General features: G+C 44.2%; 1 protein-coding gene across 4 annotated transcripts in view; it reads right to left on the bottom strand.

Annotated features, from left to right (window-relative positions):
• Positions 1-861: 861 nt before the first annotated feature.
• GRIA1 (glutamate ionotropic receptor AMPA type subunit 1) overlaps positions 862-12,788 on the bottom strand; it is a 312,482-nt gene continuing 300,555 nt past the window's right edge. For all 4 annotated transcript variants that reach the window (XM_063085503.1, XM_063085502.1, XM_063085504.1 and 1 more), the window contains 2 exons: positions 8,859-8,993; positions 862-1,062 (listed from right to left, as the gene is read on the bottom strand). In XM_063085503.1, coding sequence (XP_062941573.1) covers positions 862-1,062; positions 8,859-8,993 — 336 coding nt within the window. The remainder of the gene's footprint in view (positions 1,063-8,858; positions 8,994-12,788) is intronic.

Below are 12,788 nucleotides of genomic sequence, written 5' to 3'. Positions count from 1 at the left end.
GCAGAAGGAAATACTTCTCAGGGCTGAGGTTGACTCTGTGAAGAAACACACCATTCCACTTATGACCTACGGAATGGCTCTTATACATTAAAGGAAGCTTCTTCTGAGCAGCAGTAACTTCATGAGTCCTCCTCTGACTGCACGTCTGCCCTTGCTCTTTCCACCACCCTCGTTCTGAATTGCTTTTCACATGTGTTCTCGACTAAATCAGTGCTTAAGCAGTGCCTCATGTGGGGAAGGCTGCCCCCTCCTCCAACAATGATTGTCTCCATCCAAGGCTTGGGGCCAAGGAGTGGAGGGTAACGTGGAGAGGCCCCATGGAGAATTAGTTTGAAGGATGCTTTTTTCCTTTTGCTTACTTGTAAGGTGGAACAAATCTTGAATCTCCAATCTGAAAACTGAAGTGGGATGGGTAGGGAGTTGGGAATAAGAAGCAAGAAGAAGGAAGAGGCCTAACAGAACCTGCAAACCATAAATGTTAGTAAGAAAAAAAATCGCACACACTAAGACACGTTAACAACCAGATTAAAAGCAGTCCAGTTTCCTCATCAGTGTTCCAGTGACCCCTTTCTTCAGAGGCACAGGCTTCATTAGACAGGGTGACTCCCCCCTTATTGCAGTACAGTGTTATTTGTCATCCTCACTTAGCAAATGGAAAAGGGAGAAAGAACATCAAAAAAGGAAAAGGGACAGCAAAGTGGTTTTTCAATTCTTCAGAAAAATTGTTGAATCGTCCTCCTTGTGATCGCAGTGGTTGGTGGTGGTTGCGTTTCATTTTGTTGTTGTTTTTGGCACTGAAGGGTTTGGGATGGGGCTGGGGGAGTCTAAGCCTGCTCCCCAAGGGGTCTCCGTCTGCTCCAGTTACAATCCTGTGGCTCCCAAGGGCATCCCTGAACTGTGGCTCATGCAGGGAATCGACTGCATGGACTTGGGGAAGTCATGACTGACCACCCGGCCATTCTCTCCACTGCCACCGCCGCTGGCTCCTGCCCCGCTGTTCCGGGGGAGGGTTGATGTCCGTATGGCTTCATTGATGGATTGCTGTGGGATCAAACAGAAACCCTTTTCAGGAGGACCGGGGGTTCTTCCCCAGGTCCTTGGCAATGATTGGCAAGGAAAATGAGTCAAGACTAGACTTAAAATGTAACCCCATTTCTCCTCCCCTATTCAACTCCTTTCCTATTCTATAATGCTAGTCTTGACTTCCCATGAACTCACGAAACTGTTGTGTGGCTCTGGACAAGTCTGATCCCCTCTCTGGGCCTCAGGCTTAATGTTTAATGAGGTGTGCTAGACTGGGTGAGTTCCAAGACCCTTTCTGGTTCTTACATTCTGTGACTCATAAAGGTGCAATATTTCCTTGGTATTACTGACGATAAATGCAGCAGCACAACCAAGTGGAAAAGCTTCTGGGAATGGGGTTTAGGAAACTGGGATTCCAGTTCTGGCTCTGACATCAACGAATCATGTGATCCTGTGTACAACTGCTTACTTTTCTAGACCTTTAAATCTCCATGTCTATAAAGTGTGATTATCTATGTTTCTACAGACTTTTATTAGCAAGAATGGTGCTATTGCATGAAAAACAATTTGAAATGTTAAAAGAAATTGAGGGGGAGTTAAAATGAAAAGCTACCTCTTACTTCAGGAAAAATGCTATCCTACCTGTAGCAGCATATGTTAAAGGAATATAGGACTCCTTTGAACAATGAAATATGCAAAATGTAATTGGAAAGGGGCATGTGCTAAAGATAGTATGAAAGCATTCCAAATCAGATCGGTGCTACTAAGCTTGTGATTTCTAGAATGCTGGAATTCTAGATCTAAAAAAGATTCCAAGGATCACTCCAGAATCAGATGAAGTAAGTGAAATTTTTCACAGACCACAAACTAGGTCTAGAACCATATCCTCTTAGACAAGAGAAAGGGTTTGTTCAGAGTTCCTTTGACGAAAAACAAAACAAAACAAAACAAAACATTATGACATAAAATCCAAACTCTTATCTCTTCCTCTCTATGTCTGATTTCCCATTAGAAGACAATCAGAATTTTTGAAGTGGGGTTTGGCTTCTTGGTGGGAACCAACATAAAGGAGAATTGTTTATGGGTCAGGAGGTTTCTAAGACCAACCCTACCTATTCTTCAAGGCTTATTCTGTTCTCATCTCCTTCTTGAAGCTTTCCTAGACTACACCAGCCTACCTCAGGTGCTGGCTGAGTACCTTCTATCTGGTACTCGTCCATGATACATTCTCATGTAAAAGTCCTACCTCAGGTATGTAATTTTGTCTTCCTTAAGAGAGATAACTGTTTGGAGGAGGGGAAGGGCCCTGTCTTCTCAATCCTCAGCTTCCCCCAGAGTGTCTAGCATGCAGTTAGATGCTTACTAGATACTCTTGAATTTATCTAAAGAAAGTCAACCATCTAGGATCCTTCTCAAGAAGTCTCTGGCTTTTCCCCTTGCATATTGCTGTGATTCTAGTGATCAGAGAAGTCAGTCAACCTATGGCAGCCAGAGAGAGATAAACAGGGCAGTTTTGACCCAATTTATTTTTCCTACTATCCTTTTATTACTGGAAATTCTGACAATGTTTTGAAATGTTCTTTCTTTTTAAAATCCATGATTCAGACAGATTTGCCCCACATGATGTTCCACCCACACTGGTTCTGTCTCCTCCTCCAACCCTGGGACTTGATTTATTTACATCTCCCTTGGCTGTCTTCCACTGAAGAGGAAGTGTGACCCGGATTGCATTCTTCTAAGTCAAAGGCCAAATAAATACCACTGTGATGCTACATGGGGTAAATGTGAAATGAAAACATGAGAAATTAATGGTTACTTATTCTCACCTCCAAAAATGTTGGAAAGAAAATAACATTTCATTTGTATGTGTGGGAAATATGGAACCTTCTATAGATGAGATTGGAATGTCTATCTTTCATAATTTTTCTCTGCCACAACTCTTTAATTAAAAAAAAGAAAGTTTAAGCTTCACACAGATCACCTTGGACTTTGTTCCTCAAAAGGCTCACACATTCCCATAACATTCCATTGAAGTTGATGATACCTCATGATTTTATCTTAAAGGACAGGATTAATGGCACAGTCCACATTGGTGCTTACCAAAGTCTGGGATAATTTAGCTGGGCATATAACCAAAAACGTCCAAAGTCACAGCATTAGAATTGGTTTTCAAGGAAGTTGAGGGCTTCTCACAGGTCAGTGACCCCAGACCCCTATCACTGGTGGCTACTGCCTTCATACTGGCTTCCTTTCTAATACATTTATGGAATCTCAGGAGAAGAGATGAATAAGCAAGAACTTTTGAGTGGAAAGCCATGCTAAAAATCAACTGGATCACTAGTTCTCAAACGGTTACACATTGGATTCCCCTGGGGAGTTGTGGAAAAAAAAGCCCCGATGCCTGAATCCTAGCCCCAGAGATGCTGACTTAATAGGTGTAGCATATGGCCTGGACATTTGGAGTTTTAAAAGCTCCCCAGGAGATTCTAAAATGCAACCAAGGTTGAACCACACTGATCTAGTTTATCTCATTCACTTTAAAAGAAACCAATGGCCTACAACTGGTAACAGTTATCTGTGACCTAGTGACAAAGTGGTTGACCTTCTAAATGTGGTTCTTCCTGCCTCTGGTAGCTAAGGTATCATAAGCCGATGTCATTTCTCCCCTTGCCTTTTGGAAATTTGGTTTTTACTTGTCCTTCCTTCATATACACTTGTTCTTAAAGTTCACCCTTATAGTTTTTTTTTTTTTTAAACCCCAAAACTGATACTCAGGGAGGAAAGAGTGAATAAAAAGTTGAGCTTCAAAGCCCCCACACTGGCTCTTCAGAGACTCTCTTCTTTAACAGTGATTACATCCTAACCTCTTAGCCACTTGCTTTTGTAAGAAAAGCCCAGCCTCTGCACGTCATTGGGTATCCTAATAAAAGCTCAAACCTCAGTAATGACCTCATTCGGGCACCTGCGCAAAGAACCAGAGTGACCACCTGCTGAGAGGGCTCCCCCTGCATTATCAAGTCTCTCAGCTGCTCATTAATTCCAGGGAAATGTGCAAGCCCTCAATTGCTGTTGCTTACACACACCTTGTGTTAGTACAGCCACATATAATTTTGAAAGGTCAGCGGCTCTCCTGGGGGTAGAAGAGGCTGGGGATTACTTGCTTCTGGGAGCAAGGTGGTGAATAATAAAGACTCTGGCTGTCCTGAGTGTTAGCTACGGACTCAGGTTCCAGTCCATTTTCCCAGGAAGAGGGGAGGGGCAGGGGACTCAGAATGTGTCTTAGGTTATATATTTCTGCTACTATATGAGAGTTTAAATTACACTCAAATGTGGTTTGTTGCCTGAAGTTCTTCTCTCAGTCCCCAGCTCATATGTGCTACCCTTTTCCGTCAGTCTTTCTGTGTCCCAATCTCCCTGGCCTTCTTCCCATTTCTGGGCAAGAGTTCTAGTCTTTCGGTCTCTGACACTGGTGCATTCTTTGCTGCCAACTCTCTCCCCCTGGTTAATTCCTTTCCTGCTTCGAGTCTGTTACACATCACTTTCTCAGGGAAGCTACTCGGAGTGCCCCAAACCAAACGTCCCTCCCCCCAATATCCCATCAGGACAAGACTCTGCCCTAGACTTGACACTTGACAGCACTGGGCATTTTTCTCCATAACACTCCTTGAACATGTAAGTGTTTGCTCACTTTATGTCTTCCACATCAAACTCTCAGCTTCCTGAGAATAGAAGCTGTGTCTGTTTTGTTCTTGACTGTATTCCCAGTGCCAAGCTCTGCTCAGCATACAGTGGTGCTTAGTATTTCTTTGTGGAAGGGATGCCTATAGGGTGCCTTTCCACTGTCCCTGAGACACATGCTTGTCCTTCTCATCAACATGTCAAGGGGAAAAGAGACTCAACAACACACAGCAAGGGATTATATACTACCACAGTCAACCTCAACAACTAGGTCAGGAAAACCTAAGGATAGAGCTGCATTTTGTGTTTGTGACTAGCACTGTGACTCAAGGGACACATAGTAGGGGCTCAAAAATTATTTCTTGCCATGTGGTTGGAGCAGGAGAGAGAAACTTAGGAGGAGTGGCTTGGCTAGTACCATGAACTTGGGTTTTATGGAGGCAACATAGGAAGTTTAATTTCTGTTCTGCCAGCTCCTAGCTTGTGTGACCTTGCTAGGACAAGCTATTTAGCTTCTCTGAACCTCTATTTCTTCATCTGTAGGATTGCAGGAAGGATGCGTTCCATGGTTAATGAGAATATATAGAAAGCACTTTGAAAGTTTCTAAAAAAACCCTTTCCTTCTTCCCTTTCTTTTCTCTCTCTTTCCTGCCTTTTTTCCCCTTTCTGCTCTTCTTCCTCTCTTCCTCCTGTCATCCATAAAGACTGGGGAATGGCTCTTTGAACACCGTTGAGATGTAGGAGGCTGGCCCTGGACTAGGTTAGGAGTTCAAGGTCTTAAGAGTTGGCCAAATACTATGACCAAGGAAAGAAACGAGAGGGAAGTTTCTCACCAACACCCTTGCCACCATCGATTTGGGTCTGGGTGAGGCTGGGGCTGCATTTCTGAAAAGAGCTAATTACTTTTGGAGAAGGCAAAATGTAGAATAATAAAGAGGACTGCAAAGCTAGAAAGTCTGCAAGGCAGGTGGAATGCATTCCACTTATCTCTTTTGGATAAGAGAGGAGTTGATGGTGCTTCAAATGTTAAGGGCCATGTAGACTAATAAAGAAAGTATCTTCTCTACAATTAAAAGATTGAAAATTGTATTAGGAGTCTTGGTATGTTGGACAGAAGTCATGCTAGTCAATGGAATTAATTATAGAAGACTGTGGTGGAAGACCTTTAATCTATGATTCCAAGAGACCCTGATGTTGGCTTCTGAGATATTGAACATCTTTGCTGCAAAGGGAAGGATGAGATTGTCTCCAGGAAGCTATGCCCATGACCCAGTGGCCTCTTCTAATGACTCTTGTCTTAATCTGAATATTTTGATTTCAGTGGTAAAGGTCAAAACTGTCTCCGTTTTAAGAGGATCACAGTCTTTAGTCATCCTGCTACCACCACCTGGAATTGGCCATGATTAGTGGGAGTCACTGTAATCCCAGTGGAAAGGCTAGATGTCTGGAAAGTTTCCTGTTTGGTGAATGCCTGTCTCATACTTCATGAGCACAAACACATGGGGTCAAAACTACCTTGGATGATGTTGTTTGTACCTCCTGCACTGGGAGGTTTTGATGGCAGTATTCGCTTAATCTAAGAGTAGCTCCCTCCCATGCCTGGCCTCATATTCCAAGAAATTTTCTCCTCTGGATACAATTCCACATTAATTTTACTAATACTTATCCTAGGTATGTGGAATGTTCAAGAAGATATCAGACACAGCTTTTTTACCTTAAGGAACTCATGATCTATATTGCTCAAAAAACCTAGCACAAGTAAGTAGGGGCAATAAAAGGAAAGTTTTAAGGAGGATGTAGTTGGTCACCAATAATAATAACTGTTATCATAAATGCTAGATAGTTATCATTGTTATTAGCTATTGAAAGCTTACTGTGGCCCAGGCATTTTGCCTAGCTCTTTATATCCATTATTTCATATGTTCCCCACAAAAAATTTATGAGGTACATATTACCACTGCCCCATTAGAAAGAAAATGAGGATCACAGAGTTACTAAAACTTGCCCAAGATGACACAGTTAACACATGCAGCAGACATTTATGCCCAGACATTCAGTCTCCAGAGCTTGTTCTCTAGACCAATGCACTGCACTGAGTCCTAAGGAGGGGGGGTGGGGAGAATCTCCTGTGAGCTTTACTGGACTTCCAGTTCCATAGGAAAGGTTCTGGGAGATTGAAAAGGTTGTAGCTCACCTGGTTCTTGTCTTGTCCCCCTCCTTCCCACTGGAGGAGACTTTCCTCACTTCAGAGGGTAAGATAGGAGATTCTTTAGGATTATGTTTTGGATGTAATAGGCAAAGAAGGCTTTGTTCTTGCTGTGTTCAGCCAAACCTCCTGGAGGTCTACATTAGGTTGAGGGGCTGAAGCCCATGTCTTTGTAGTGTTTTGCCTTTTTGGAGAGGACCTGGTGGTGGATGAGCTTGTCAAGGGCAGGACTGAAGTGTTCCTAGGTCTCCTGGCTAAATGCCATCACACTTCCATCCCTAACTGTTCCTTGTTATTATGTCTAGGGAAGTCACCTTTTAAATGGGACAGAAGACAGGGTGAGGAATCAGCCTGCATAAAGGCACATGGGTGGGAAGCATGACGTAGGTGGCTGGAGCATGGTATATGTGAGAAGAGCAGATTTCCTGGGAAGTGGGAGAAGGTAGGCTGGCACCATGACATGGGAATGCCAGGACAGAAGGCCCTCCTTACCTACTCCCACCTCCAAATGTACAAAACTGAATGCAGAGTTTCCAAACAAGGGGAGAAAATGCCTGGAGATGTCTTCTCTGAGGGTGACCCTCGAGGTATGTACAGTTCTGAAGGCCCAAGGTAAGAAGATGTGGGGCAGGAGGCTATATTTGTGATCCAGGAGTGGGCATGCTGAGCTTGGGAGCAGTTGTCTGTTGAAAAGTGGGCTTCTTAGGGCACATTCTAGGAAAGCAAATACTACTAATGGATCTTGCTAGTGTAGTCAAGCCAAAGTGACAGCCTAGACCATCATACCACCCCTGGCACGATGCCCAGAGTGACTGTGCTTCTCTCCCCTTCTTGGTCTGAACCTGCTTGTCTTTCTTAATTTCTGCCTCTCTCCAGAAGCCTTCAACAATTTCTCCCTCCTCTAAATTCCTATATGCCATTGTATTTATACCGTAGGTTGCGTCACTGAGTAATTTTTCAATGCCCATTCTTTGTTGAAATTCAAGGGTGCTGAAGGTCACAGATTGCACATGAGTGGTCTCTGCCTCTTCATGCCTTGCTTATGGTGGTGTTCACATGACTCACTCTCATGAATATTTTCTCACTGAAGCTAAATGATACAACATGAGGGCCTTGAAGGTCAGTTAATTCTAACTCTCTTTGGATGCGTGAATCCATATCCTTGTCATCCTCTGCTTGTAACCTTCACTGATGGGGAGGCTGCTATTTACTGGGGCAGTCCATCCCATCTTTGGGTGGCTCTGTTAGAAAGGTAGATTTCACACATTGTATTAACATCTATCCTCTATCACTTTTAGTCATTCATTCTCATTATACCCTTTGGGAAGTGTTCAGTCTGTTTTCTTTCCCACATGGAAAGTTTTCATATTTTTACAGACAGCTCTTAAATCCTCCATAATTCTTCTCTTCTCCAGTTGCCTTCAGCTATATTTGATGTAGTTTGGGGTCATCTAACTAATCTGCTTACCTTTTTCTGTGCCAGAAAAAGTCTCTTTGCCAATGTCTACCTCACAGTGTAGAGGCTACAGTAAGAGTCACTTCGCCAAGAGTAACACGATCAGCACAGAACAGAGGGTAAGCACACTTCCCTTACTTTGGGAGCTACATTCCATTGATGCAACTTCAGAGAAAACCGGCCTTTGTAGCGATCACTCCTGCCTCTTGCTATGCTGACTGTCCACCCAAACCCCTAACCTTTAATCTGACCGACCCCTCTCTGGCTGATGCAGTTGTTTTCTTGGGCCTTACATTTGCCCTGACACACCCCACCTTCCTTCCTTTCTCATGGCTGTCTCTGTCCCTGTCACCTTCCTCCTAACAGCTTTCTGATTCCTGACCTGGGCTGACCTCAAGCACTTATCACTCCCCACCCTTTCTGGCAAAGGGACTCCCAGACAACCAGCTGTATCACAGAACAGATTAGGAAAAAGGCCTGGGAGGATGATGCCACCTTCATCCGCTTGGATTCGCTACGAGATTTGTAGCAGAACTCGATTAAGGCAACCAGCATGGCTAGTCCAAGTCCTCCAATCAGGATGTAGAACACGCCCGCCACATTGCTGAGGCTCAAAGCACTTGTCTTGTCCTAAGAAGAGGAGGAGGCAAAGGAGGGGGAGGGGGAAAGAATAAAGTGAGTCAAGAGGCTGAAGGCCATCTAAGCAACAGCATATTTACACGCATACACTCAACCCCACACCCTCTTTAACATTCTTAATAGCTGGAAAGGCTTTTTATTCATTGACCGAGTGTTAAACATCCCCAGGAAAAAAAAGTGTTTGTGTATATATAGATATAACAATTTTCCAAGCATCCTGGTCATGTTGAATTTGTAACTACATCTCAGCCCTCCTCAATGCCTTTTCTAGGGCGGCAAATGCCCTAAGAAATTCAGGGCAGCTTCTACCAAGATCTGCAGCCTTGAGCTCATCTCATTCTTTCATAAAACCATGTCCCTTCCTTTCAGCCCCCATCTCTTCTGTTGCTCAGCAATGCATTGGCCTCACTTACTGTTTATATTTCTGAGCATTTTCCTTAAAATGGTACTTAACATGAACTTTCCCCTAGATGTGCATTTGATTCCAATTTAATAAGACAGTTATTGTACATATAATAAATGCCAACTGATGTATACCTTTCATTTGTTGCTCTGAGTCCCAATTTAGGGAGAAAAAAACTGGGTGACTTGGAATAGCACTGAGATAGAAAAATGGCTCTGTTAAATCCTACTAATTATGTGTAATTCATGTCATTTTTCTGTTGGAGGTGCTTGCTAAAAACACCACAGGCAGACCCATGTAGCTAAATTTAGAAATCTCTGTTGCCTGTGGTAAAGGATTTCACACTGGCTTTAGAAGAGCAGGGTCACAGATAAGGGGTGCTTAATTCCTGATAGCCTGGGGACAAGTGCTCATGTCCAATAGGAGGTGGACAGAGCTCACCCTGTGGAGCCTTAAGAGGCCATTGGTCTGCTGAGATCATCCCTGAGTTCTGTCACTTCCAGTGTGGTTTGAAAGTGGGGGACTGAGGGATGACACCTTCCCAAGTGGTGAGAACAACCTAACAAAACTGGTGGTTATGGTGGGAGGTAATGGCTCAGGAAGAGGGGCACTGCTCAGTTAAATTCCTGACATAGGCAAAGTAACATCTTTGAATCTTGGAAGAGTACTTATCCCCAGATGTCATGGTGGCTCTAACACCTTTGTTTAGATTGTTTGTTCAGGTACAACAAGTGTCTCATTGAATTAAAATGAAATGCACGCCTCAACTGGCACAGGTAAACACCTTCGTTGACCGGTTGGTGGCACTGAATAGGATATGGCTTTTACACCATGTGTTCCTTTTCAGGTGGGGATGTAGCTGAGCCACACAAGGGGTAAACTGTGTTGCCCTAGGGACTCCTCTGACATTGGCCTATTAGAATCTGGGCATGTGGAAAGGAATCTTATATTGATCAAGTCAGTGGCCTCAGCCCTTCTACTTGGTGCATTGTACAGGATTCAGCAGGACTGAGCTTGGGGACTGCAGCTGGCAGATAGCAGCATGCTTCCCCTCCCCAGAAGCAGCCTCGGCCAGCAGAGCTGTAGGATTATCTAAAGCACAACCCCTTGGTGGCTTCCTGTATTGCTAAAGCAGATGGCTCTTGAATATAGGTTACACTTGGCAAGGCATAGCCTGGCTTTATAAGCAGTGGAAATGATTATTCAAAGGATTCAAAGAGGCAAAATTTCTCCTGCTCTGGCATAATGGCCTGATAAGAGAAATGTACAAAAATGAGTTTGGTGTTTGGTTTAAGAGTTGGCTGAGAAAATAAATTCCTATTTCACATGATTTTCAGAGCACTAAAGATGTCGCCCTATTTGTTGTTCAGGAAGTATGTAATTCTTCTGGAGAATAACTCTTTAGAGTGCTTGGAGGGCTTATGGTTAACAGAAGTTCCTATAAAACTTTTCTGTTAGGCAGGGGTAGGAGTTGGGAGGGAAGGCATCTTAATGTATTATCAGCTCACACCTTAGCCAAGAGTGGTTGACAGTGATGCTCAGAGAGAGTGGATGGGGAACAGGCCTGAGGGAAGGTGGTAGACAAGAAGGCTGGAGGCTGCTGACTTTACAAGCTGAGCAGCTTTTCAACAGCTGAAGTATGCACACTATGCCCCCTTGGTCACCAAAGCTGTTTTCTTCTTCATGGTCTTTCCCAAGTTCACCTTGGTTGTGAATAGCCTTCAAAGATACGGGAGGGGTGGGCATCTTTTTTTGTTACTATCTTCCAAAGGACCTAAGATGGTATCTGCCTCCCTGGCTGTAAGAAGGTGGAGTGTTCATTTCTGGTATATCTGCGAAGGAAGTAGCGTCAGGTCTTCATAACACAAATGGGTGGAAAGGACATGTTCTGTACAACCGCAGAAGAAGGGTCCAATGACTGAACATCTGATTATGTCTGGAGGCAGAGAGGGTCCATCACTTCTGAAGGAGGTCTCTGGCCCAGGGAGATGGCAGTGTGTGCATGTGGGAACACATCCCATGCAGATAAAAAAGGCCGCTTGATGGTATGAGAACTGCCACCTCTTGCAGGACACACATCACTGATCCTTATTTATGCCAACACAATTCTGTAGTAGCAGGGATCAGGGAAGACCTCTGGAATCAAGCGAGAGCCTGGGTCCTAACATCACCAATATCAGACATAACACACTGCCTCAATTTGGCATCACTTAATAGGGTGTGGATGAAGGGCTGGTGTTGGTGTAGTCTTAGTCCAGATAGTTGAGTTTACATTTAGACAAGGTTTTGTGATTCCCCTGATGTGTGCCATTAGCTTTTTGATAACACCAAATTTAGATCTTTCTAAGGAGGCCTGAGGCCACAGGCTCTGTTTAGTTGTCATTACTCTCTTCGACTCACGCTCTGTTGGATTACAGTGGGGCATCCTGGGGCAAGGACAAAAATCCCTTTTATTTGAGGACCAAAGCTGTGATTCCTTCTCTGGCCTACAGTGTCTATATGGGAGGGGGCTTCCTCATGGACTTGTGTACAAACAGCTATGTTCACACTTCACAGGCAAGCCACAAGCTTCCCAGCTATGGCCAGGGAAAAGCGGGAGATGGGAGTTTGAGCCTTCTGAACACTCCTCTGGGGGACCCCATTCCCCTCCCATTCCATAGCAGCTGCACTCCCCAAAAGCCAGGCAGCTTGTTGGTGGGAGTGCAAAAGTCACAATGTGTCTCATGTCTCCCGCCAGCAGCGGGGAAAGAGAGTGGCAATACGGAGAAGAGTGACAGGTGAAAAGAAAAATGAAAATCCTATCTTTCAGACTTGTTGGGTTTGTTGCTATGGTGATGAGACCCCCCTTCATCTGTTCTCCATAACCCGTTTTCTTGATTTGCCAACTCCCTCATGTAGAAGGGAGATTTTTTTGTTTTGTTTTTCATATTTCTCCTTGTTCTTCCCACATATTGGAGGACTGTCCCAAACTCCCTTTGTGTTTTTGAGCCCTTCCAAGAATGTGGGTCTAGCTCAAGTCTTTATGACGTTTGAGCCAGGCCTGAGGCAGAAAGCCTTGAAGCTTTCTTTAGGGTATACGTAGGAAGTTCTAGGGAGAAACCAGGACTTTGGCCATTAGATCAGTCCCTCCCACTGAGACTGGAGCTGCCCATCATCCAACGTCTGCTAAATCTGGACCAAACTTCAGTTTCTCCAAATGCTTCCATTTCTTCTTCTCTTCCTGGTGAGTGTGAGCTCCTACAAAACAAGGGTGTAGATTTTGCTCCTCTCCACATTCTACCGGAATGCCACACATTTTCTGATATGTGTACAACTGGATGTTTAGGAACTTGTCTGCAAGCCTTCCACATGCTGAATCTGTAACCTGACTTTGCTTTTCAGGG

This window comes from Cynocephalus volans, chromosome 2, assembly GCF_027409185.1.
Source record: "Cynocephalus volans isolate mCynVol1 chromosome 2, mCynVol1.pri, whole genome shotgun sequence".
Lineage (NCBI taxonomy): Eukaryota > Metazoa > Chordata > Mammalia > Dermoptera > Cynocephalidae > Cynocephalus > Cynocephalus volans.
The sequence above is the reverse complement of the archived record's forward strand: the minus strand, read 5'-3'. Positions and strand labels throughout refer to the sequence as shown.